The sequence below is a fragment of the Dreissena polymorpha genome, chromosome 11 (genome assembly GCF_020536995.1).
Source record: "Dreissena polymorpha isolate Duluth1 chromosome 11, UMN_Dpol_1.0, whole genome shotgun sequence".
In the NCBI taxonomy this organism is placed as follows: Eukaryota; Metazoa; Mollusca; class Bivalvia; order Myida; family Dreissenidae; genus Dreissena; species Dreissena polymorpha.
The window spans coordinates 30,474,954-30,502,552 of record NC_068365.1 but is presented as its reverse complement, the minus strand read 5'-3'; the positions used below and the strand labels follow the sequence as shown (position 1 = coordinate 30,502,552).

Genomic DNA, 27,599 nt, shown 5'->3' with positions numbered 1-27,599 from the left:
AATGCATACGTGGCCAACAGGGCACACTCTGAACAATATTACTGAAGCAACTGGTCTGTAATCCTAAATCTATAATTATCAGTCCAATGAAACATCATCCTTTTAGTAAAATACAGTGAATCAGTAAAAATATTATCAGAATATGAGATTTTTTGTATATTTTGTATGTTAAATATTGTGTTAATGTTTAATTTTGTTAATTAATATAAATATAAGCAGGACAGGGGAGGTAATACACTACAGGGGAAACAAATGCAATAAGTTTAAATTTATTGTTACAGATTTGCCTCCCTTGTAATATATTTAAATTTTACCAAATGTAAGGCTAACTGCATTTTTGTAATGCATACTACTACTACTACTACTACTACTACTACTACTACTACTACTGCTGCAGCTGCTGCTGCTGCTGCTACTACTACTACTACTACTACTACTACTTCTACTACTACTACTACTACTACTACTACTACTACTACTACTACTACTACTACTTCTACTGCTACTACTACTACTACTACTACTACTACTACTGCTCTACTACTACTACTACTACTACTACTACTACTACTACTACTACTACTACTACTACTACTACTACTACTACTACTACTACTACTACTACTACTTCTACTACTGCTCTACTACTACTACTACTACTACTACTACTACTACTACTACTACTACTACTACTACTACTACTACTACTACTACTACTTCTACTACTACTACTACTACTACTACTACTACTACTACTACTACTACTATTTCTTCTGCTACCACCACCACCACCTACATACTACTACTACTCTATTACTACTACTACTACTACTACTACTACTACTACTACTACTACTACTACTATTTCTTCTGCCACCACCAACACCACCACCACCACCACCATGCACAGTGACAAAAAACGTATTCACACAATGGCTGCTACTACAACTTATAGCCCATATAGGGGGGCATGCATGTTTTACAAACAGCCCTTGTTATTTTGAACTCCACCTTCCCAGAATAGTTTAGTTCCTTTGGGTCTCAGGTGAGCGCCTTAGGGCCCATGGCCCTCTTGTCATGGTATTGTTATTTAATAAAGCAAAATAACTTTTTAAGATATTATGTTACTCTTAGAGCATATTTTTATCAAAAAAATTGAATAATACAGACAAAAACACAATTAACAGGCTTCAAAATTGACCCCAGCATTTTTCAATTTGACTCCTCAAAATTTCAGTCCAGGGGTCATTGACTGACACTCCTGGTTTTTTAAAATGTATTGAAATCCCTGATAAATCTCATATTATATATTTCCTTACCAAGAATTGAAGTTTTTTTCACAGTTACTGTACAGATTTATTATTTTGATTATATATAACCCAAAATGATTGATTTTTTCAAAGTTTTTTTTTCAAATGATATACATGTAATTATAATTTCTTTGATGTTCATTACATACCTGTGGACTAATGTCCATAGATACAACTCTGGTTATGATCTCTTTTAAACCACAGGCCTTGGTTGTCAGTGATGTCTGACATGGTCATTATTGACTGTGAGACCCCCCCCCCCTGGTTGGATTGGACAAAATTCAAGGGAAGTAATAACCTTTAAAGGAAGATGATTTCTATACCTGCCAAGTGATAAATAGAAATTTTATTTCAATGCTGCGCAGTAGGGGGCATTGTGTTTCTGACAAACACATCTCTTGTTGGGTCAAAGGACAAGGTCACTGTGACCTCTAAAAAAAAAAATTCTGACAAGCTTTCGCAGCCGAGTGTGGGACCCATTATGTGGTGCTCTTGTTAAACGTTTTTATATAACGTTTTGCGAACATTAGGAATGTAATGTGAAAATTTTGTTTCCCGATAACGTTCACAACACAAGTTACGAATACTGATATTTTGATTTTTGTTACATCGTTCTGAAAACGTTCTGGGAACGTTCAGTGTGATCATATCCTAAATAGAACTAAATCGTAACGTTATATACGTGCTTGTTGGGTAGACATTTCTTCAACATAGTTATTTTATGACCAAAAAACAATGTCGTATAGACGTCTTTTCCCGACGTTGTTTAAACGTCGCCATTCTAACGTCGAATCAACGTTGTATTTTGGTTGCTGACGTCGCGACCGAAATTCAACCAATATTCGACGTCTATTCAACGTCAGTTGTTGCTGGGTAGTTTTGATCAGTGGTCATGATACAATTAACATTACACGTTTTTATCAAATGCTATTAACCCCATGAGGGATTATATTTTCCCGCAACATCAATTGGTCTGAATATAAATGGGGAAAAAGTATCCGAAAATTTATATCCCAAACCATGACAAATTACGTTAAAATATATACCATTGATTTTTCCATTCATGAAGTTGGTATAATAAATGTACAAGTAAAATTCCCTTAAGCATTTTTTTAACGGAACAATTATGAGTTTTCTCAACTGGTTTTATCATTTGCTATTTCATTGTTGTTTCGTGTGCTGTTTTATCAGACTTTTTTTCATCGTTGTCTATACATTTATTACTAATCTGTGTAAGTCTATACGGATGTTTTAAATCGTTGTTGACTCGATAATTGCTTACAAACATGCACTGAACCAAACAAATGTCTGTGCGTAGGTTGGCTACTGACAACAACAAAACCAAATAATTAAGAAATAATTTGTGTACGTTATATCCTGTTGTCAAATAACCCACGGCCGATAGTTTAGATGCGTAACGGTATGGATTAAATCACGAGTGCGAAGCACGGGTGATTTGAAACCACACATCTTATTTTCCGGTCGTGGGTTATTCAACAACAAACTATAAAGTACACAAATTATATCGATTCTAACACGGTTTTTACTTTAGATTTATAAAATGTATATTATTTTTCTTGTGTACTATTTTATGTGAAGTTCCGCCCATAAAAATAACTTTCGGCTATTCTGTCGATCAGATTTCATTCATAACTAGAAATGGCGCGGCAGAGGCCGACGCGTATCCCCACGCCGCATGTTTGACCCAAGGGCGCCCCAGGGTTGATCATGGGGCCATGCATAGTTGAGATTGACTGTATTGTCATAAGAGAAGTTCAGTATCAATTAGAAGTGAATGGGTGTAAAAATAAAGAAGTTATAGTACCGGTAAAAGGCAATTTTGGGAGGGTGTGGCCTATGTGGGCGGGGTGCCCCAGGGTTGGTAATGGGGCCATGCATAGTTGAGATTGACCGTATTGTCATAAGAGAGGTTCAGTATCAATTTGAAGTGAATCAGTGTATTAATGAAGAAATTATAGTAAAAGGCAATTTTGGGCGGGTGTGGTCTATGTGGGCGTGGCGCCCCAGGGTTGGCAACGGGGCCATGCATAGTTGAGTTTGACCGTTTTGTCATAAGAGAGGTTCAGTATCAATTTGAAGTGAATCAGTGTAGAAATGAAGAAGTTAATGTAAAATAACCTAAAAATTTTTTATAGTAAATGGAATTTTTTGGTGGGTGTGGCCTATGTGGGCGGGCGCCCCAGGGTTGGGATTGGGGCCATGCATAGTTGAGATTGACCCTAATGTCATAACAAAAGTTCAGTATCAATTTGAAGTGAATCCGTGTAGAAATGAAAAAATTATAGTAAATGGAAATTTTTGGTGGGTGTGGCCTATGTGGGCGGGGCGCCCCAGGGTTGGGAATGGGGCCATGCATGGTTGAGATTGACCGTATTGTCATAAGAGAGGTCCAGTATCAATTTGAAGTAAATCGGTGTAGAAATAAAGAAGTAAATGTAAAATAACCTAAAAAAATGAGTGATAATTTCTGACGCGGCCCCACCCCAACCGCTATAACTTTTGACCCAGGGGTCAGATCAAAATTCCAAATAGTGCAGGGTCGCACATATGCTCATAGCTACCATGTGTGTAAGTTTCAAGGTTCTAGTGCTTTTAGTGTAGGAGGAGATAGTGGCCAGGACGGACGGACAGACGGACGGACGGACGGCGGAGATAACCACAATATCCCCACCTTTTTTTCAAAAAGCGTGGGGATAATTATATTACTGTATTATTACTCTGGTGGAAAATGTATCTGCATGTTTTGTTTAGTTACAGCGCGTGCTTTCAGTGTATATTGTGTCTAACTCGGATTGTGAACCATTAGCTCCGCCCATTCTAACAATTCATTCAACAAAGTTATCTCAGGTGTAAGCGAGCTTGATATTGATTGGCCCAGCTAGCATGCGCGCTTCCATAACAAAAAAGGTCACGCGTGGTCGATTACTATGGTGCAGACCGGGTTTCGCTTTTTGTTTAAATGCTTACGCTGACGATGAAACCAAATTGAAAACCAGTCTGGATTTGAATGGCGGACAATTTCGGTACATTTCAGCTGCTTGATATGACACAATTTTCTATATTTTTAAACATTTTTATTGCAAAGAAAACGTGCGTACCAGGGACTCTCGATTGGTTTGGAACATGCATCCTTTTTCAGGGGGTTTTCAGTACTGTCTGCGCCTCGGAAAACGGAGGCACTCCCAAAGCAAACGGACCCGATCCCAAACTGAAATTATAAAAAAATTCCCAATTTCCAAAAAAACAAAACAAAAAAAAAAGTTTTGTTTTTCTTAAGAACGAAGTGTCTTATGACTTGTATGACTAACCAGTGTTTGTTTTGGTCAAAAAATTCTGCTATAAGGTTTTGACTGTACAGTTCTTATCTCAGAGTGTAACTGTAACTGAAAAACAAAACTGCACGGCAGTACTTGAATAAACATTAAACATGCCCAATATTGCATCTGTTTATATAAAGAAGACAAAATAAGAAATAAAAACAAATATATTTGTTAAACCACTGAATTATTTAAGCATGATAATATCACAATGTTTTCCCCAAATGAGCCGTTTCATCGAAGCAAAAATTCCCAAAATGGCCAATTTTGTCGATAAAAAATGTCCAATTTGGTCAGACTCCTTTTCCCAAAATAAGCAGAAAAACCCGTTTGTCAAATTTATGCGTACAAATACGCATAATTAAGCGTTTCCGAGAGCCCTGTTGGTGCTTTTGAGATGTTTGTGTATCAGCCTCCAAACTTCATAGGTCATACAATAGTCATGTTCATGTCCGTATTTTGGTGCTTTTGGGATGTTTGTATATCAGTCCCCAAACTTCATAGGTCATACATGTCCGTATTTTGGTGCTTTTGGGATGTTTGTGTATCAGCCCCTTAACTTCATAGGTCATACATGTCCGTATTTTGGTGCCTTTGGGATGTTTGTGCATCAGCCCCCAAACTTCACAGGTCATACATGTCCTTATTTTGGTGCTTTTGGGATGTTTGTGTATCAGCCCCCAAACTTCATAGGTCATACAGGTACATGTCCCTATTTTGGTGCTTTTGGGATGTTTGTACATCAGCCCCCAAACTTCATAGGTCAAACATGTCCCTATTTTGGTGTTTTTGGAATGTTTGTTTTATCAGCCCCCAAACTTCATAGGTCATACATGTCCCTATGATGTTGCTTTTAGGATGTTTTTCCTACTACCATGACCTAAGACAATTTGTCCCGACAAAGAAGCATGTAGAATAAACTTTGCAGACAAATGCGTTTTTATAAATTATGGGAATCAACTTGTACCCCATGTTCAGAAACAAAGTTTTACATAATGCACTCAATCTTAATTTAAATTCACTTTGTCATTATTTTAAACTAAGAAAAGTGCACTTTGTTTAGTTATTATATATATGTAGTTGTGTGTTTTAATTATTTTTTCAGCAAAAGGTTTGAAATAAGATTCAAGCCTTATAGAAATTGAATAACAACTGTTTCGAAATCAAACTCAAGCTTCCCAACAACAAAGTAGTACGCCCACATCAACACAGAGCACAATCTCAGCATCTGAGGACAAAGCTGCTGGCTACTTACACACCGTACAAGTTGTGGCAAGTAACAAAATGTCAGCAGTGAGTCGGAAAGTTAGCAACCCTCAGTGGAAAGTAAGTACAGAGTAAATAAGACAATTTTGCTAAGGTTTTCATATGTAAATTAATTCGTCAGAATTCAAATTTTGATAGGAAGTTTTGCGTTGATTTCTAGAAGCAACCCCAGTCAATTTTTCAAACACTTTATTTTTAAAAAGTTTGTAAATAGAAATATTGTTCTAATGTTAACTAAGTCAGAACAGTTTGAATTGTTTAAATATCTTAAATAAAAAAAATTTATGCCATTTTAAAGATAGCTAAATTTGGCATTTTGGGGAAATTTTTTGCTATGTATAATAAGGCTTCAATTGACCTAACTCGCGGACCCGAAAAATATTTTTTATCAAACTTTTTGAATATTTTCCAACTTTTATGGGCTGATGTCATGAAACTTGGTACACATATGGTATTTTTCCACAGGAATTCAAATTTGCTAAGAGAACCAGGCTTTAACAACTGCTTATTGCATAAAACTTAAAAACAAAGCAACTAAATGTTCAAAATAATATTCGATTAAAGGTATAATTAGTGCAACAGACTGGTTAGCAGTTCAAACATTTTATAATCTACTTCAAAATATGTATTCATCATAGAATAACAGATTGACAGTCAATAACACAATAAACAATCAGTTCTAATGTCTACATTAACATCAAACTTCTGTTTTACAAATATGGCAAAAATTATAAATAATGAATCATAATTTTTACATGAAATATTTTTTAAGAAAAAGAAGTTCTTTTATTTTTCTAGACATGGTATTGTATCCATGTCACTGAAACTACAAATCCCTTGAAATGAACATATTGGTTATGATGTCTTTATCAAATACTACTTGGAACTTGATTAATAACTTCAAAATAATCCACTTGATTTTGTTTGGATGTTATTTCAATCATTTATTTTAGGATCTTTAAAACTATGATTTTTAGCTCGGCTGTTTTCGGAGAAAACCCAAGGTTTTGTCATAGCCAGCGTGTCCGCCGTCGTGTTGTCCGCAAAACCTTAACATTTTGTTAAGGTTTCGAACATTGGCTCTAAAATCAAAGTGCTTCAACCTACAACATTGAAACTTCATATGTAGCTGCACCTTGATGAGTTCTACACACCACACCCATTTTTGGGTCACTAGGTCAAAGGTCAAGGTCACTGTGACCTCCCAAAAAAATTGCTAAAACCTTAACATTTTGTTAAGGTTTTGAACATTGCTTCTAAAATAAAAGTGCTTCCACCTTCAGCATTGAAACTTCATATGTAGCTGCAACTTGATGAGTTCTACACACCACACCCATTTTTGGGTCACTAGGTCAAAGGTCAAGGTCACTGTGACCTCTTTTAAAAAAATCTGACAAGCTTTCATTAATTCAAAACTGCACCCGTAGCCAAGCGTGGCACCCGTTATGCAGTGCTCTTGTTTTAACAGATATCTAAATAGTGAACAGATTTCTCCCAAAACCATTCTACAGCAGCTGAAATACTTTTGAGAACAATAATTGTGGTATTATATGATTATTACTATAATACTACATGTATAAAATTACAAATGATACATCTGGTATTTTATGAGTTAACAATGTTTGTTGTTTCTAGCCATGTAGTCAGAATTCCATCTGATGTATTTCACAAGGAATCTTTTTTTTCAAGCATATGCAAAGCAGATATTGAGTCCTTTGTACGAAGCCAACACATATCCTTTTTGCATAAAAATTGAAATCCAAAATTCACAAATGCTTTCAATTTCACATTTATAACGCAAAAATCTCTACACATCCAAACTTAACATGTCAAGCACAAATGTGCCCTTACATTTGCAGAACTTCCAGCCGCCAGCAGTACAAGACCCAGCCATTGTCTCATACGGACGAACACCAAGCAGTCCCACAGTCCTCAACGGTGTACCTCTATCCCCGGGCATCATGAACAGCAACCAGTCCCTGAGAGAGACCGGTCTCATCGAGAAGCTCCTGCACTCGTACGGGTTCGTGCAGTGCTGCGACCGGGAGGCTCGCCTGTTCTTTCACTACAGCGAGTTTCAAGGTGATGCGGAGAGTTTGAAGATCGGGGATGCGGTAGAGTTCCAGATGTCGTACGATCGGCGCAACGGACGCCCTGTGGCCTGTAACATGGTTATGACTGATCCCAATCTCGTGTCTTGTGAGATTTACAGCGAGGAGAGGTTTATTGGCAGTGTTGTACAGGAAGCCAAACCTGCCAAGCCAAAAAATGTAGGTCACAATGTGTTACATAATAATATCAGTGTAGAAAGAAGCATAAGCTCTTCATGTGTAAATGTCACCATCGTGCCTGTGCTGTTTGCAGAAAAATATTAATGTTGTTAATATTTATATATAAATATTATTAAAAAAATATTATATTATTGCTTTTATAACACATAGGGAAGAATTCATGCTTGTTTGGCAAAACTCATAATTTAGATTGGTATTATAATGGCCAGTGTCAATTTTATCCTAAAATTGTATAAATTATGATTACCTTATGTAGTTTGTTGTGGAATAAAAACCAGGAACATGTATATTATATGATTGAAATGTATTTTTACCAACTGTATTTATTATTCAAAGTCCAGCAAGAGTAATGAAGGCATGATGTGTATTAACTGTAACAGTACAAAAAGCATTTAGATACTAGATCCAAATAATCAAATATGTATTTTCACATGACTTTTATTCTATTCCTCAAGATGAATCTTATCCCTAGAAAAGTAATTCCCCATTTAGTGAAAGCTATACTGGTACTTATATTGTGTCGTTCTTGCACCTTTTTGACCACATATTTTAAACTTAGGATCACTTCCACAGAGCCTTATATAAATGGATTCAGTTTTTCCAACATTCTCAATTGTCTGCTAAACTCAAAAGATGAGATTTGAGATTCCACTCAGCTGAGTATTAACCCTTTATCACTTAGATACGTATTTTGACGCATTGGTAGTCCCTTAGAAAGTTACATTTAATTAAATACCTTTCTTACTAGATTCAAGTTTCAAAGGCTTCATTTCTAATCCTTATTTACTGATGAGCAGCAGCATAAAACCTGAACAGAATGCGAGTTACTCGCAGGCGTATCATTCTGGTTTTATGATGGTTGCAAAAGACATTTTAGCTTTGCTTCTATGGGGGTAAGGGTTAATAATGTCTGTCAGCTCACGAACTCAAATCTCGGCTATAACAATTGCACAAGTTCTTCTTCAAACTTGGGATTGAGTCAGACTCAAATAACTTCTATTTACAGCAACTTGAGCTAATTGTCAAACTAATCTAAAAAAAATAGAAAAAAAACTTCAAGTTTAGTCAGAATATAGACTTAAATATTATGTTTGTGACACTAAGCCTTAGTCTGTCATAAAACTTGCTTGCCTGCCAGGGAACAACAATGGGCTCCTGTGACGGTCAAGGGAGGGTGACCTATGAACACAATGGCGAGTGGTTTTTCCTGCCATACGGTCTCGACGACATAGTGGATAACACTGGCAACACCCAGATTAAACCAGGAGACCAAGTGACTTTCTTCATTGCAACAGATAAAAGGTAATGAAGCGAATACAATTAAGTTTTATTGGTTTTTGTGGGCTTTGAAATATGTATATTCTTTCTATGTAAGTGCTATTTATAAAGGTTGCCGTGGCGTTATTGATAAGATGTCCGCCTAATGACCAGGAGGTCACGGGTTTAATCCCCACTGTGAAAGCGTTCTTTAGATCTCCCCCCAGAGACACCAAGTACTGGTTCTAGTCTCAGGAAATGGACTCGAGAATGTTTCAAATAAGCCTTAGGATTTTTATGCAATCGAGCTAAAAGTAATAGGTTTAAACTAGACTTAAATCTTAATGATGTCATGTCACATTTAAGTTGATCCTTAAGTTAGTTTTCATGACTGGTAAACATGTATGTACTTTGATGTGATAAAATAATTATACCCGCACAAACAAAGTTTAGGGGGGTATATAGGAGTGAGTTTGTCTGTCTGTCGGTCCGTATTAAGTTTCGGCTCTCTAATTTAAGTTGTTTTCATCCGATTTTCACCAAACTTGGTCAGATGTTGTATATAGATGATGTCTAGGTCAAGTTCGAATGTGGGTCATGCTGGGTCAAAAACTAGGTCACGGGGTCACTTAGTGCGTTTGAAACATTGAGCATGGTGTCCGCTCTCTAATTCAAGTAATTTTCATCCGATCTTCACCAAACTTGGTCAGAAGCTGTATCTAGATGATGTCTAGGCAAAGTTCAAACATGGATCATGGCATATAAAAATCTAGGTCACGGGTCACTTAGTGCATTGTAAAGCATGGTGTCTGCTCTCTGATTCAAGTAGTTTTCATCCGATCTTTACCAAACTTGGTCAGAATTTGTATCTAGATAATGTATAGGTCACATTCGAACATGGGCTATGCCAGGTCAAAAGCTCGGTCACGGGGTCACTTAGTGCGTTTTAAACATTGAGAATGGTGTCCACTGTTTTTTTGTGAAGACAACATGCAAAATATTCTTTGTCAATGTGGCATTTTGGGGTATTCATCACGTCTGTGACAAAGCTCTGGTTTGTTTGGTAAATATTACTACAGAATTTCTTTTACCAAATGAAATGTTTTTGTATGAGATTAAACTTTTGTGTGATTTGAAAAAGTCCTCTGTTACAATGTATGAGATGTAGTAATTCTATAGAGGATTGCAGTAATTTACCCCCCTTCGAAGAAGAGGAGGTATATTGTTTTGCTCATGTCGGTGGGTCGGTCGGTCCGTCTGTCGGTCCGTCCACCAGATGGTTTCCGGATGATAACTCAAGACCACTTACGCCTAGGATCATGAAACTTCATAGGTACATTGATCATGACTCGCAGATGACCCCTATTGATTTTCAGGTCACTAGGTCAAAGGTCAAGGTCACGGTGACTTGAACCAGTAAAATGGTTTCCGGATGATAACTCAAGAAGGCTTACGCCTAGGATCATGAAACTTCATAGGTACATTGATCATGACTCGCGGATGACCCCTATTAATTTTCAGGTCACTAGGTCAAAGGTCAAGGTCACGGTGACTCTAACCAGTAAAATGGTTTCCGGATGATAACTCAACGCTTACGCCAAGGATCATGAAAATTCATAGGTTCATTTATCATGACTGGCAGATGACCCCTATTAATTTTCAGGTCACTAGATCAAAGGTCAAAGTCACAGTGACTCGAAACAGTAAAATGGTTTCCTGATGATAACTCCTAGGCCTAGGATAATGAAACTTCATAGGTACATTGATCATGACTGGCAGATGACCCCTATTGATTTTCAGGTCACTAGGTCAAGGTCACAGTGACAGAAAACGGATTCACACAATGGGGGCATGCATGTTTTACAAACAGCCCTTGTTGTCAATTGAATTACCAATATGCCTTTTCAAAAACTATAACCTTCATCAGGGCTATAGATAAATTTTGGGGTATATTGGGTAATTCACCCCCTGTTTTTGACAACAATTGGGGTTTTGTTAATTCAATAGAGTTTTAGCAAAAATTGTCACCCCCTACTCTTGAGCTTAATTGGGTTTTTCACCCCCGTTTTTTTAACTCAATTGGGTCATTTAGGGAATTACATATATAATATAATAAAAATCTACAAAGGTTACCATATTATTTATACAAATGGAATTCAAAAAGGTACCTGTTCATAACCACAAACAATTACTGAATTCTGATCAAAGTCAGAGCTCCAGATAAGGTTTTGTGAAATTCTTAAATTACTACCAGATTTTCAAAAAGAATTCTTAACTCTGAAATTTTATTTTTAACGTTACTACTTAGTTTTGGAAAATAATTCTTATTTTTTATAAATGACCTACAAATAAATAATAATGGTTATTTTCAAAATAAACATACTAGCAACTTTATTTATAAGAGTTCAGTAGTGTCTTTTTAGTATTATACAATTTTATTTTTCAAATACCTTCATATGCCCAAACTGTGTTTAGATTGCATGCCTTAGATGAATTTTTACATATTTCACAATTAAAACGGGTCTCCCCTTCAATCTTTTCAACGATTAGCCACGGGACTTGTCCATACCACTCGTTCAATGTTTTTAATGTGTTTAAATTTGGACCCGTTGTGTCGCGTTTTTGTTTAGCCTTTCCGACTGAGTCGGAAACTGAACATACAACATCGTATAAGATCATTTCTATAATGTCTTTCTAAACATTTAACTTCGGATCACTTTGCGTACAATATATTAAAAGCGTGTTTTTGGACGCTTTGCAGTTTTGAGGACGCTTTGGGCGCCGCCATTGTTTTTTGACGGATAGACTGTATACGCCACTTTTATTGGAAAAAATGCGCTTTGTTAAACAAACCCGATAACCATTCTATATAGGCACTGCAAAGATCTTAAATACGCGAAAAGAACTCAATAAAAATCGATACGAACTGATGTAAAAATAATATTCATGACTTGATTTTGTAATTCTTAATCGTACGACAAGATTTTAAAATAAATACGTAACGGACTTGAAAATAATTCGTAATTACGAAAATACGACCCTTATCTGGAGCTCTAAAAGTTCATTCATTTTTGCGTTGATGAGACCGAGTTTGGGAAAATCGCTGTACAATTGATGAAGTTATGGCTGTTCAAATCGATGCATCCCGTTTTTGGGTCATTTTGAGTTAAATACCTTGAAAATGAAAGTAGAAAAAGGACAGGTCTTCGAATAATAACAATAATACATGTACCCCAAAGATTGATAACCACTGGAAAGACTGCCTTCTTTTCTTCATAGGACAGCATATAAACTATCCGATACATTTTTGTACCGAAAATAACCAGTCTAAAAAAATACGCCCGGTGTTCATAAGAATTGCGTTTCGTGACGCAAGGTTTTTACTGGAATTATGTTATTAAATTTGTATTTGCGTTTTTGTACGCTTTATTTTGAATTTAATTACGTTTTTGGTTATTTTAATTGCGTACATGTAATATTGCAAGTACGCTTGTTATCTATAGCCCTGCCTAAATGTAATGCTATGTTATGGCATTTACAAATTTGAAAAAAAACATCAGTTACCAATATCTCTCTGAGTGTCTCATGTTTAATAAACTAAAGCACACCGTTTTGTGTTTTGCATAAAATGTTTATAAAATTTAGAAACATTTCAATAGTATTTTCAAGTCAATATCCATGGAATTTGTCTCCACCCAGGATGTTTATTTAAATTTACAAATTCTGTGACACTTTTTATTGTTAGTTGAAAATTTGTTAATCCACAATTATTAAGTGAAATATTTCCTAATACCGTAAACATTGCACCTTGAACATGATTTTGTAAGGTATAAATTCATTTAGAATAAAAACTATTTTTTGCAGAAGTATTTTCTGTATTCAGTACGTCTGATACAGTGCAGTAGACACGAAGTGCATGAGGAATTTTTCTGGCAGTTTTTATTTTCATTAATAAAATTAACGGTGATAAAATAAGAACAATATCAGTTTCAGAATGCCTATGAGCTGAGGGTACTGATACATGTTTATTGTTTCAATCATAGCTTTTGGCATTTTGTTAAACCCTTTGCATGCTGGAAAATTTGTCGTCTGCTAAAAATGTTGTCTGCTGAATTTCTAAAAATCAGCATTTTCTTCGATTTTTTTTTAAAGAATACTATCAGAATAGCGAACAGTTTAAATCATGATGAGGCGCCACATTCTGTGTCGTCTCATCTGGATCCAAACTGTTTGCAAAGGCCTTTAAAATTTGGTTCCAGCACTGAAAGAGTTCAACCTTTTACCAAAAAATTATATAAACTTGAGTCCCTTACATCCCTCTATCAGGAATGGAAACCTACATGCTCGAAAACTCGAGCAAGTCGAGCCAAAACTGACCAAATATCAGGGCGTAGTGTGCTCAATGAAAGACTCATTCGGCTTTATTGAGCGTGCGGATGTCGTCAAGGAGATCTTCTTCCACTACAGCGAGTACATGGGGAACATTAATGAATTGTTACTGGGAGATGACATTGAGTTTGAGATTCAGACTAGAAATGTAAGTGTTCTGGTTTATTTTATAATTGAATCCTGCTACAGTTAATGTAATTAAAAAATATGTTGTTTTTATGGCGATGTGTTTATCATCATGTTTATCATCATGTTATTTGCCAATCATGCTCATTAAACCCTACTATTTCAAATAATTATCCCCACGCTTTCTGAAAAGCGTGGGGATATTGTGGTTATCTCCGCCGTCCGTCTGTCTGTCCATCCTGGCCACTATCGCCTCCTACACTATAAGCACTAGAAGCTTGAAACTTACTCACATGGTAGCTATGAGCATATGTGCGACCCTGCACTATTTGGAATTTTGATCTGACCAAAAGTTATGGGGGTTTGGGCGGGGCCGGGTCAGAGATTTTCACTCATTTATTTATGTTATTATACATTTTACTTTCTTCATTTCTGCACCGATTTACTTCAAATTGATACTGAACCTCTCTTATGACAATACGGTCAATCTCAACTATGCATGGCCCCATTACCAACCCTGGGTCAAACATGGGCGTGGGGATACGGCCTCTGCCGCGCCATTTCTAGTTTAAAATTGTTTTGGAATATGACCTGTTCCTTGAATTTATGAAATTTTAGCATCAATTTACTTTATATTGGAAAAATTAAACTTGTTTGATTAATAATAATGTAATTAGTGACTATATAAATTACAAAATCCTGAACCAAAACAAATCAGATTGAAATGTATATTCGTAATTACAGCTTTAAGTCTTTATTTCTACACTGAGTACCTCCATCACCTCTGAAAGATAAACTTTTAATTGCAGATTTCAGGACTTGATTAGGAGGAAACAACAGGCTTTGTTAAATGTATGAAACACACATACCAAAATTAATAATTCATAAAACATTTGAGAACATTATTTATTGCTCAATTTGTTTCAAAAGTGTCCTGGGTTCTGTTTCTAAAAATAAGATCTGTTTCTAGCGAAAATGAGTTGGTATGCCATATGCAACCAGTGCAACTCAAGATCAGCATGCACAAGAAGGCTGTATTGTCAGGTACATGTAGCTCATGACTGAACTGAAATATTGCGCAGGCTGGTCTTGAGTTACCCTGGCCATATATGGTATATACCCATTTTGGCATAACGCCCTCTTGATTCAAAAAGGTACATGTACCATGTGACATTGAAATTAGAAGGCACATGGTACCTTTTTGCTCCAATCTGCATTGCTGTTTGCAGGGCAAGGAGGTAGCTGTGAATATCACACCTCTGCCATCTGGCACGGTGATCTTTGAAGATTTTTCTATTGAACGCCTCAAAGGGAAGGTGTTACGAACCCTCAAATCAAACAAACGGGCAAGTGATCCCTTAGGTGGGAAGATACAGTTTGAATCTCCAAAAGGGTAAGGCCTGAAATAAGTTGCTTTTTTTAATGGCTGATTAATATAAAGGTGATAGCTATTTTTTCTTAGAATTTTCACTTATGTTTGAATGTGTATAATATATGAAAGGAGTGATTGTCTGTCTGTCTATCTGTACACACAAGTGGATCCTAGGTTAACTAAAAAATTACGTAAGTCACTCTGAAGAAACTTTTTATGTTTACAAATTGCAATTTTTGCTTTATTGCCTGACCTATCATAACTTACCAGATTTCGGCCATTGTTACTGTATACAGAACATAATGTTATACTTTCATAAATCTGCATGTACTAATAATATGTACAGTATCATAAAACTTGGTTATCTCACAATAAAATGATTGGTCTATGTTTACTGTTTGTCAATCCACAAAAACTGTGATAACTCTACACAAATTATGTGTATTGACAAAAATGACAAAAGGTAAAAAAATCTGCAACTTCCTCTGCTCTTTTGAAAATATGACTTGGTAATGCATAATACAATATTTATAAAGTGATGACAGTTAAGTCTATTTGAGCCACGCCATGTGAAAACGGGGCTTACTTAATGCATGTGCGATAAGTATCGCCCTGATAAGCCTGTGCAGTTGGTACAGACTAATAAGAGACAGCAATTTCCTTAACAGAATGTTCAATATAAAGAGGCTAAGTGAAGAATGCTATGAAAGTGTAAAGTGTCATGCCAGATTAGCCTGTGCAGACTGCATAGGCGAATCTCAGACGACACTTAACGCACATGCATTAAGTCCAATATTCCCAGAGCAAGGGTCCTAATTGCACTATTCACTGAGTCTGCACAGGCTAATCTGGGATGACACTTTAAGCACATGCAGTATGCCCAGTTTTCTCAGAACACGACTCCACTGTACTTCAGGAGCCAGGACATTGTTTTCGGTGACAAGGACCAGGATGGGGAGTACACACTGCTGCCGGGAGACATTGTAGAGTTCAGTATAGCCACAGACCGGCGCGACAAATTGCAGCGTGCCACCAAGATTGTGCTCCTGGCTGAGACCTTTGAAAAGACTACGGAACGCAGAGAGACGGTTGGTGATAAGTCTTGGTTTTATCTATCTATTTTAGTTTGATTGTATGGAAAGCCTTGGGCTTATTAAGGCACTGATGGTTCTGGTGCCTGGGTAGAACTAGAACTTGTTGCCTTATAATAAGATATTTAGAATGCTTCCAGAGTGGAAAGTAAACCCTTGACCTTTTGATTGCTTGGCAGGCACCAAATCTGCTTTTTCACCACTATGGTTGCTTTATATAATCATGTGTCGTGATGATTGATAGACCACTACTACCGGTACTCTCAAGAATAGTCGTACTTGTTTAACGTTTTGCAAAACAAGTATTTAAAGCTCAACAATTCACCAAATAGTCAGGGAAACACTATTCACCCATTTGCAGCATCAGCAAAGATTACTCTCGTATGATCACAACATGAATTCTGTTGAGCTATTCAGAGCCATTATGGCCCTCTTGGTTCTTCCCCAGGGGACGGTGGTAAGCCTAAAGGAGGGGTATGGCTTCATTCAGTGTGCTGAGCGAGATGCACGCATGTTCTACCACTTCAGTGAAGTTCTGGACGCCAAGTCGGAAACTAAAGTGCAGGATGAAGTGGAGTTCACAGTGACACAGGTATGTCTATTGTCATCATCAGACAGAGTTCACAGTGACACAGGTATGTCTATTGCCATCATCAGACAGCAGAAAATGTGAGCCTCATTCTGTGAAAACTGGGCATAATGCATGTGTTATCCAAGGTTAGGCTAGTATTCCATCTATCCGTTTCCGCATCCGTATCCGCAAAATCATCATACAGACGCTATATTCCATTTATCTGCATACGTCAAACGTATCTTTCTTTTTTGGGAAAACAAATACAGTCAAACCTGAGAACAGCGGTCAGTTAAGGAAAATGACCAAAGTCACCGCTGTCCACAGGTGACCGTTGAATTCGGATCACAATTTTAAGAATATTTGTCAGTTGGTAGTATTGCTACATGTACGTCGTTACCCCACCCAATCGTTTGCATACAATGTAAAACAAAGGCTCATTGCCGTTCTAAGCATAATAACAGAAATAACTAACGTGTGTACATTGAATAATACAGAATGATATCTTAAAGATTGATTTAATTTTATATTGTTAAACTTAAGCAATGACTTTATCAACGCTGGTATACTTGTTTACTAATGCATCTTGTTCATTCATTCAGTTTTATGATTACTTTGACAAAACAACACTTACCTGAATACCACAATGGATTCCACCCAAACAATACCCCACCCCACAACCTCCCCCCCCCCCCCCCGAATTTTTTTTTTTTAAACATCTAATAAATTACCACACCCCACATTATACCCCCCTCTCACCCCCCCCTACCCCCCCCCCAATTTATTTTTTTTAAACATCATCTAATAAATTACCACACCCCACATTATACCCCCCCCCCCCCCAATTTTTTTTCCTTTTTTTATTTTTGAAAGATCGTCTAGTAAATGACCACACCCCACATTGTACCCCCTCCCCCCCCCCCCCCCCCCCCCCCCCCCCCCCCAATTTTTTTTATTTTTTTTCCTTTTTTTATTTTCGAAAGATTGTCTAATAAATTATTGAATATGAACAGTTTCCCCATGATGGCTTACGTTATACTGTCAAGCACTCGAATAGTCTAGCGACTGTCCTCTGACAGCTCTTGTTTACAAATGTGTTTAGTTTTTTAGCTGATTTTTGAGATGACAGCTTCCCCATCGTGCTAAATGCCGTCCGTATTTTGCCCGCATCCGCATTAGAATGCTCACCTGAACGTTCTTTTGCGGATGCCTTTTGGGCAAGCGGATATTCGGATGCGGATGGGGATGAATGGAATAAGCGCAGTGCATTTCGACTTGTTCTATTTTTTTGCGTATGCGGATACGGACAGATGGAATACTAGCCATAGCCTGTGTATGCATTTTTAATGCAAAAGGCTGCCTATTTTGCTACACCATTGTCAATTTAGATAGTAAAGGTTTAACACTTAAAAATATTTATATACGTTACAAAAGTAGTGTTCCGAAGTGCTAGACATTTGCTAGAAAACAAAACAGATAAAATGTTTATGAATAAAAACTGGATTTGAAAATTAGAAGAAGTAATACCAGGACATCAAAAAAATAAGATTCCAATACGATGGCAAATAAATAAAAATGGTACAGGCAATAAAATCATTCATGTACAAACTAATGTATATGCTGAGAAACCCTACTTATTCGTAAGATTTGTTCATACCACACACAGACATCAACAAGAGTGCACAACTTGGTATAGAGGTAACAAGTTGGTTATTAATTTCATTCATTGAAGTTGATAACATTTGATGCATGGTAAAATTAAAAGGTATTACATGGAAATTAATTTATTCAACATCAGTTGTTCATCTTCGTGTAAAAATGAAATGTTGACATTAAAATAGTACTTTTGGTGCATGTAATTCCACCCTGTATTTAAGTAATAGGCCACTCTTAGAAATACATAACTGTTAGTCTTTGTGTTACTTAAATCCAGTAAGAAAATCATTATTTAACAGATTTATGTTGGGAATTTTCCTGCCTTGAATAGAATAAAATTATAAAGGTGAGCCATTTGTATTTATCTGACATCTCACTTGGCTTCATTTTTAGCTCACCTGAGCACAACGTGCTCATGGTGAGCTTTTGTGATCGCCTTTTGTCCGTCGTGTGGCATCAACATTTTGCCTTGTGAACACTCTAGAGGCCACATTTATTGTCCGATCTTCATGAAACTACATGTAGGTGAGAACATTTGTCCAATTGATACCTCAACTGAGTTCGAAACTGGGTCAAAAACTAGGTCACTAGGTCAAAAAAAAGAAAAACCTTGTGAACACTGTAGAGGTCACATTTGATGCCCAATCTTCATGTTCCTTTGTCAAAATGTTTGTCTAAATGATATGTTGGTTCAAAAATGGGTCCGTCCATTGAAAAACATGGTTGCCAGGGGGCGGGGCAGTATTCCTAATATGGCTATATAGAAACCTTGTGAACACTCTAGAAGTCACAATGATTGCCCAATCATCATGAAACTTGGTCAAAACATTGGTTTCATTGATATCTCAGATGAGTTCGAAAATGCTCCAGATCGGTGAAAAAACATGGCCGCCGGGGGGGGGGGGGCAGTTTTCTCTAAATGTATATAGTGAAAACATGTGAACACTCAAGAAGTCACATTTTTGGTCAAATCTTCATGAAATTTGGTAAGAACATGTGTTTTCTTGATATGACGGTTGAGTTTGAAAATGGTTTGGATCGTTAATAAAAACATGGCCGCCAAGAGGAGGGGTCTTTTTCCTTATTTTTATTTAGTAAAAAGCTTGTGAACACTCTAGAAGTCACATTTTTTGCCTAATCATCATGAAATTGTGTCAAAACATTAGTTATGTGGATGTCTCGGACGAGTTAGAAAATGGTCGTTATCAGTGGGAAAACATGGGCGCCAGCGGGTGGGGCAGTTTTCTTTATATGTATATAATGAAAACATGCGAACAGTCTAGAAAACACATTTTTTGTCCAATATTCATGAAATTTGGACATATCTTGGAAGAGTTTAAAAAATGGTTCAGGTCTGTTAAAAAACATGGCCGCCTGGGGGGCCATTTGTTGTTCATTCTTCATGAAACTTGGTAAGAACATTTGTTCCATTGATATCTTGGGCTGCAAAGAACAGGTAATTTTTTTTTATCTCAGGTGAGCGACTTTGGGCCTTTCAGGCCCTCTTGTTTTAAACTGTGTTTATTTTCCTCTCATGCATAAACTTCAAATAAATAAAAAACAATGTTTTCAGCAAATAAAAGAAATAAATAGGTTCCTTTAATGAGTTAAAAAAATGTATTGGAAGTCAAAAATGTGTCTGGTTACTCTTTATATATTGACATTTATAAAACAGCATTGTTTTGTTATAAACTCTGCAGAAGACACAAATAAGGGCCAATTGTATCTTTTTAGAAAAGTTTTATTCCTAATGTCCCTCTATCCCATTCATTCTCTTATCATTCCCAGGACCCCACCCAGCCCAGTCGACAGGTGGCCTGTAGAATTCGCAGCATACCCAAGGGCTCCATTGGATCTGTCATCGTTAAACCAGAAAAGTACATCGGAACCATTGAAAAGGAACCAGCCAATCAAAAAAGCCCAAGTTAGTTTTGGTTATTTGATATTTCCATCTTATATTTACCTAGGCAATCTAACGTATCAACGAAGCAAACATGCCCTTGTTATTGAAAGGTGGCCAAAAAAAATAATTCCCCACTTATCAATACCGATATGCAGGGTTGTAGATTTTCAGTTATTTTACATCCCTGGGTTATTATGCCCCCCTTCGAAGAAGAGGGGGTATATTGCTTTGCTCATGTCGGTCGGTCGGTCGGTCCGTCCACCAGGTGGTTTCCGGATGATAACTCAAGAACGCATACGCCTAGGATCATGAAACTTCATAGGTAGATTGATCATGACTCGCAGATGACCCCTATTGATTTTGAGGTCACTAGGTCAAAGGTCAAGGTCACGGTGACCCGAAATAGTAAATTGGTTTCCGGATGATAACTCAAGAACGCATACGCCTAGGATCATGAAACTTCATGGGTAAATTGATCATGACTTGCAGATGACCCCTATTGATTTTGAGGTCACTAGGTCAAAGGTCAAGGTCACTGTGACCTGAAATAGTAAAATGGTTTCTCGATGATAACTCAAGAATGCATATGCCTAGGATCATGAAACTTCATGGGTAGATTGATCATGACTTGCAGATGACCCCTATTGATTTTGAGGTCACTAGGTCAAAGGTCAAGGTCACGGTTACCCGAAATAGTAAAATGGTTTCCGGATGATAACTCAAGAATGCATACGCCTAGGATCATGAAACATCATGGGTAGATTGATCATGACTCGCAGATGACCCCTATTTATTTTGAGGTCACTTGGTCAAAGGTCAAGGTCACGGTGACCCGAAATAGTAAAATGGTTTCCGGATGATAACTCAAGAATGCATACGCCTAGGATCATGAAACTTCATGGGTAGATTGATCAAGACTCGCAGATGACCCCTATTGATTTTGAGGTCACTAGGTCAAAGGTCATGGTGACCCGAAATAGTAAAATGGTTTTCGGATGATAACTCAAGAACGCATATGCCTAGGATCATGAAACTTCATAGGTAGATTGATCATGACTCGCAGATGACCCCTATTGATTTTGAGGTCACAAGGTCAAAGGTCAAGGTCACGGTGACCCGAAATAGTAAAATGATTTTCGGATGATAACTCAAGAACGCTTTTGCCTAGGATCATGACACTTCATAGGTACATTGATCGTGACTCGCAGATGACCCCTATTGATTTTCAGGTCACTAGTTTATTCTGTTTTCACACTGTCCAGTAAAGAGACTTACAAATTGAATTTTTGACACATGTTCATTCATAATGATGTATAAGCCTTTGTTTCTGTGCCAGTAAATACTATGTTTATGGAAATGACGTGAGAATTCAACATTTAAAAAACCAATTTAATATGATATGTACACATGTTATATTATATGGCAACAGGACAGTTGTGATTTGCTGGGTCAATTCTATTTAGCTTGACCATCCAAGCGGTTGATAGCTTTGACAAACTGGTGGTCTGAAACATTGAGAAAATGTCACGATTCACTGACAATAAATCAAACATGTAATTCTTGCTACGCAACTTGCATTTAATTTTGTCAATTCAAATTTTACATAAAAATATAATTAATTTTTAATCTGCTTGTTAATTGAAAAACAGCAACACAGTTTGTATGTATAAAACAATGTTAATACATAAATAGGATCAAGCATATTAAAATATCAACTTAGATTTAGTTTCCTTTACTGCACAGGATTTGTAAAGTTAGGTTAATATTTGTGTATTGAACAAAAATAACAACAGTGTAAAGAAAAGTTAATTTGGGGATGTTCTATCCAAACCCTGAGAGTTCAGATTTCCTCAAATGCCAAGTAAAGATTGTAAATTTCAACCCACTCCTCTGGTTAGTTTTCAGAGGCACATATAATTAACTTTTGAGCTTAGTGTCTCATTTGTACATGCATTACTGTATTAACTCCAAATCAACTAGTACAAGTGGTAGGCCAGTATTACATGGACTGGTGTTCACTGTTTACACAGTTTCACAACCCCATCTGATACTGGTCAGTATCTTGGCAAGTGGCCAAAGTTGGGAGCGGAATTAATGGTCTATTACATAACTGACTTCTGTGTGTGGTAAACACATGATACTGGTCATGTGGTCAAGTTGCACTTGTATACATTTGCCCAATACACAACACTAGCCTTGGCTATTTTTAATCAGATTGCATTGCTATCTATGGTGGTCATTGACTAGGGGAGTTAACTGCTATAAATAACATGTTTCATTACCATTAATAAATAAAACATTACAAATTGTTTGCACGTTTCACATATAGTCAAATAAGTCAAAATGTGTGAAAGGAATCCAAAAAATCAAAGACTCAATCATATAATGGATATAATTGATTAGTATAGGTCCTGATTGGTTTTTGCACTATTAATTGGATACATTTCACAGGTCATTGACATACAGTGACAAAAAACATATTCACACAATGGCTGTCACTACAACAGAGAGCCCATATGGGGGGCATGCATGTTTTACAAACAGCCCTTGTTTTTAAGTGACAGTCCTTCGTTGTTTTGCATATAAATCGTATAGTGAGAAATAAACTTTATATAAATTCATTGAAATATATATTTTTTATCGAGGTTGAAATCGAAAACCTGGTCAAAATTGGTTTTTGATAAAATAATATATAAATGATCATAAATACATGCAATAGGCGAAAATCATTGCACATCGGGAGTTATGCAAATTATATATTTATTTAGCTTTCGCTAAACATTATTAGCATATGGCAGATAAATACATAGATTAAGCAAAAACGTAGCGTTGCAATTCAGTTTCCGTCTGTAACAAATGTATTTGCATTTGTTCTTACCTTCTCTCCGCTACATTTGCATGTACATGTATCTGCAAGTTTGTTTGTTTGGGTTTAAATTAACGTGTCGAATCATGAATATTAATTAGGTCGTTTTCGTACTTTACCGTACTTGACCCCAAATTAAAAATCACTATATTGTATTTATGCCCCCCTTCGAAGAAGAGGGGGTATATTGTTTTGCACATGTCAGTCGGTCGGTCCATCCGTCCACCAGATGGTTTCCGGATGATAACTCAAGAACGCTTAGGCCTAGGGTCATGAAACTTCATAGGTACATTGATCATGACTGGCAGATGACCCCTATTGATTTTCAGGTCACTGGGTCAAAGGTCAAGGTCACAGTGACTCAAAGTAGTAAAATGGTTTCCGGATAATAACTCAAGAATGCTTAGGCCTGGGATCATGAAACTTCATAGGTACATTGATCATGACTGGCAGATGACCCCTATTAGTTTTCAGGTCACTAGGTCAAAGGTCAAGGTCACTGACTCGAAATAGTAAAATGGTTTCTGGATGATAATTCAAGAATGCTTACGCCTAGGATCATAAAACTTCATAGGAACATTAATCATGGCTGGTAGATGACTCCTATCGATTTTCAGGTCACTAGGTCAAAGGTCACGGTCACAGTGACTTGAAACAGTAAAATGGTTTTCAGATGATTACTCAAGAATGCTTACGCTTAGGATCATGAAACTTCATAGGTACATTGATCATGACTGGAAGATGCCCCCTATAGATTTTCAGGTCACTAGGTCAAAGGTCAAGGTCACAGTGACTCGAAACAGTTAAATGGTTTCCAGATGATAACTCAAGAATGCTTATGTCTAGGATCATGAAACTTCATAGGAACATTGATCATGACTGGCAGATGACCTCTATTGATTTCCATGTCGCTAGGTCAAAGGTCAAGTTCACAGTGACTCGAAATAGTAAAATGGTTTCCGGATAACTCAAGAATGCTTATGCCTAGGATCATGAAACTTCATAGGTACTTTGATCATGACTGGCAGATGACCCCTATTGATTTTCAGGTCACTAGGTCAAAGGTCAAGGTCACAGTGACTCAAAACAGTAAAATGGTTTCCTGATGATAACTCAAGAATTATTAGGCCTTGGATCATGAAACTTCATAGGTACATTGATCATGGCTGGCGGATGACCCCTTTTAAGGTCACTATGTCAAAGGTCAAGGTCACAGTGACAAAATAACGTATTCACACAATGGCTGCCACTACAACTGTCAGCCCATATGGGGGGCATGCATGTTTTACAAACAGCCCTTGTTTTTCAACTGATTTCAACCGGATTTTGTCCGATATCCTCTGTAAAAAAAAGTTTTCTTAGGATTCTGCACATATACATAGCTATGAACTGTCACTAAAAGATTTATACACATTTGAGGAGAAAAATTTAGGTTGGAGGTATGATTATGATAAGTTTCTGGAACACAATACCCTATAGACAGCCAATTTGTTGATTTTTTTTGCCCATTTTTAAGACACTGATCACATTAAATTATTAAGCGGTCTCCTGGTCTCTTGGTCTCTAAGCCTCTGTATGTTAAAAAATGAATGTTATGATAGAAAAAGATTCTCAAAGTAAAACTACTTGATGAATGTATCAAATGGAAAGCAATGTGATGTTTGTATTGGTGGTAGTTTCATCAATGCTGCCTCTGCTTGTACATGTGTAGTGTGTAACATCTGTTCTAACTTCTATAGTTATGCACAAAGTGCCTTACCTTTTTGAGGGCACATGTCTAAATGGAAGACCAACTTTAATTGATGACACAATAATATGGTATTTTATTTTAAGTTGACTGTGAATAAAATGTGATAAGAGCGAAAATAAGGGGCAGCTGAAAAGTAAATGCATCTCTTGTAATGCACAAGTGTAAAAGCAGTGTAATTATCAGTGGTCTAATATAAAAGTTGGTACAAAGGAGCAGTCAAAGGATGTTCAGCTGACTTAAGATGCCACTATTCACAGCCCTGCTGATGTGAGGAAGGTCTAAAACTATTCTACAGTGGCAGTTGCCAATAAATATGTTGTGTGGCTGTTTTACAGGGAGTTTCCAAGTAAGGACCACACTTGGAAGTGAAGACTGTTCACCTTAAAGTATATGCCTTGTACTTAGAATAAAGAATAAAGATTACAGTATAGACACTACATTAGGTTAAGAACAAATACTGGAATAGCAATACACCTATTTATTTATGATTGATGTTGTAACAAAAAGGAAATAGGCTTGCCCTGTAAAACTCATAATTTCAAACACTCTGCCTGAGCCAAAGTTCAGATGCTAGGAATTTCAAACTTCCAGTTTTCAAAAGTTCAAGAAAGCAATGTTAACGAGATATCAAAAGGTGGCAAGAAAGCGAAGTTAAGGCGATATCTAAAGTTGATATTTCTTTCATGTTTTGTTCAGGTAAAAGCAGCAGCAAGGAGGATACAGGGACAATCATCTTCGACATGGACGGTGCTATACACAAGATTGTCTACTACATCAAGGACATCAATGATCTGAGAAACATACCCAGGTATGAACAAGTTTAGAAACATACCCAGGTAACATCTGAACAAGTTTAAAAACGTACCAATGCAACATACCTTGTTAACGTCAGAGCCAGTTCTGATGTTTGTTAACTTGTGCCTTGTACCGATAAATCTAAATAGGAATCCAGTTTCACCATGCAGCTGGGTAATATGACTGTTATATGATCGGGCAGTATATTGAGTGAATTTGGCCACAGTTGATGATATTGTTTCATATTATCATGTTGTTTTTCTCTAGAAGCTTTATATTTATCTTATTTTACATAATATTAATAATAATTAAAGTGTGCATGCTTGTTTCTGTTTCATTAGGTTTGGTGACAAGGTTGACTTCAACATTGGAGAGCAGCGACGTCCGGTTGGTGCCATGAGGATGGCAGTGAACGTGCGACTAGTGCTGCGTAACCTTACCGGCCGCTGTCAGGGTTACATCGCAACGCTCAAGGACAACTACGGCTTTATTGAGAACATTGACCATGATAAAGAGGTCTTCTTCCATTTCAGGTAGGGTAAAAGTTTGGGTTTTGAATTTGTTTTCGAAAAGTATACTCAAATATGTATATTTTAGTTCTTTTTTCTGGTCTCAATTTGTTCTTATTATTATTATCCCCCGCCATAGGTGGAGGGATATTGTTTTTGCGTTGTCCGTCCGTTCATCTTTCCGTCCGTTCATCTTTCTGTCCGTCCGTCCAGAGCCATATCTTGGAAGTACTTTGGCGGATTTCATTGAAACTAGGTATGAGTATATATATGGATACCAGGATGATGCACGCCAAATGGCATTGTACACCATCCGTTAATAACGGTAATGGCCCTTTTTATCTTGAAAAAATGCTTTTTTTGTGTGTCCGGAGCCATATCTTGGAATAGCTTTGGCAGATTTCATTGAAACTTGGTACGAGTATATATGTATATATATATATATATATAAGAAGATGATGCACGCCAAATGGCATTGTACACCATCTGTTAATAACGGAGTTATGGCCCTTTGTTTCTTGAAAAAATGCTTTTTTTAAATTATTTTTATTTATATTTTCAAATATAACACTTTTGTGTCCAGAAGCATATTGGCAGGGGATATCAATTCAACGAATTTGCTTGTTGTCCCCTACCGGTTTCACCGGACTTATGGTTTGCACTCCGTCTGTCAGTCAGTCAGTCAGTCAGTCAGTCAGTCAGTCAGTCAGTCAGTCAGTCTGTCTGTCACACTTTTCTGGATCGTGCGATAACTTGAAAAGTTCTTCATATTTTTTTTTATGAAACTTGAAACATGGATAGATGGCAATGTGGACATTATGCACGTCATTTCATTTTGTTCCTACGTCAAAAATTCTGGTTGCTATGGCAACAACAACAAAAAAATCTGACAATGGTGGACATTTCTGACAATGGTGGAGCCGGTAGGGGACATATATTGCTTGGCAATAGTCTTGTTTTAATTATTATCAAGTCTATGCAAAGTGATATGAAAATTAAACCATGTCTACTCAAGTAAAGCCATTGTGCAATTACTGATTTAAGTGGAATTTATGAAGTTATGTTGAAGTCCATTGTTATTTCAAGATTTTTGTGAATCTTTCAACTTA

At 36.8% G+C, this 27,599-nt stretch overlaps 1 protein-coding gene across 1 annotated transcript in view; it reads left to right on the top strand.

Moving 5' to 3' along the window:
• LOC127850377 (cold shock domain-containing protein E1-like) overlaps positions 1 to 27,599 on the top strand; it is a 59,371-nt gene that overhangs the window by 19,505 nt on the left and 12,267 nt on the right. Inside the window, exons 2-11 of the mRNA XM_052383361.1 lie at positions 5,754 to 5,974; positions 7,774 to 8,184; positions 9,344 to 9,507; positions 13,789 to 13,999; positions 15,207 to 15,370; positions 16,266 to 16,437; positions 16,889 to 17,032; positions 20,456 to 20,591; positions 25,883 to 25,994; positions 26,323 to 26,514. Of these exons, the coding sequence (XP_052239321.1) occupies positions 5,933 to 5,974; positions 7,774 to 8,184; positions 9,344 to 9,507; positions 13,789 to 13,999; positions 15,207 to 15,370; positions 16,266 to 16,437; positions 16,889 to 17,032; positions 20,456 to 20,591; positions 25,883 to 25,994; positions 26,323 to 26,514 (1,748 nt within the window). The 5' untranslated portion in view covers positions 5,754 to 5,932. The remainder of the gene's footprint in view (positions 1 to 5,753; positions 5,975 to 7,773; positions 8,185 to 9,343; positions 9,508 to 13,788; positions 14,000 to 15,206; positions 15,371 to 16,265; positions 16,438 to 16,888; positions 17,033 to 20,455; positions 20,592 to 25,882; positions 25,995 to 26,322; positions 26,515 to 27,599) is intronic.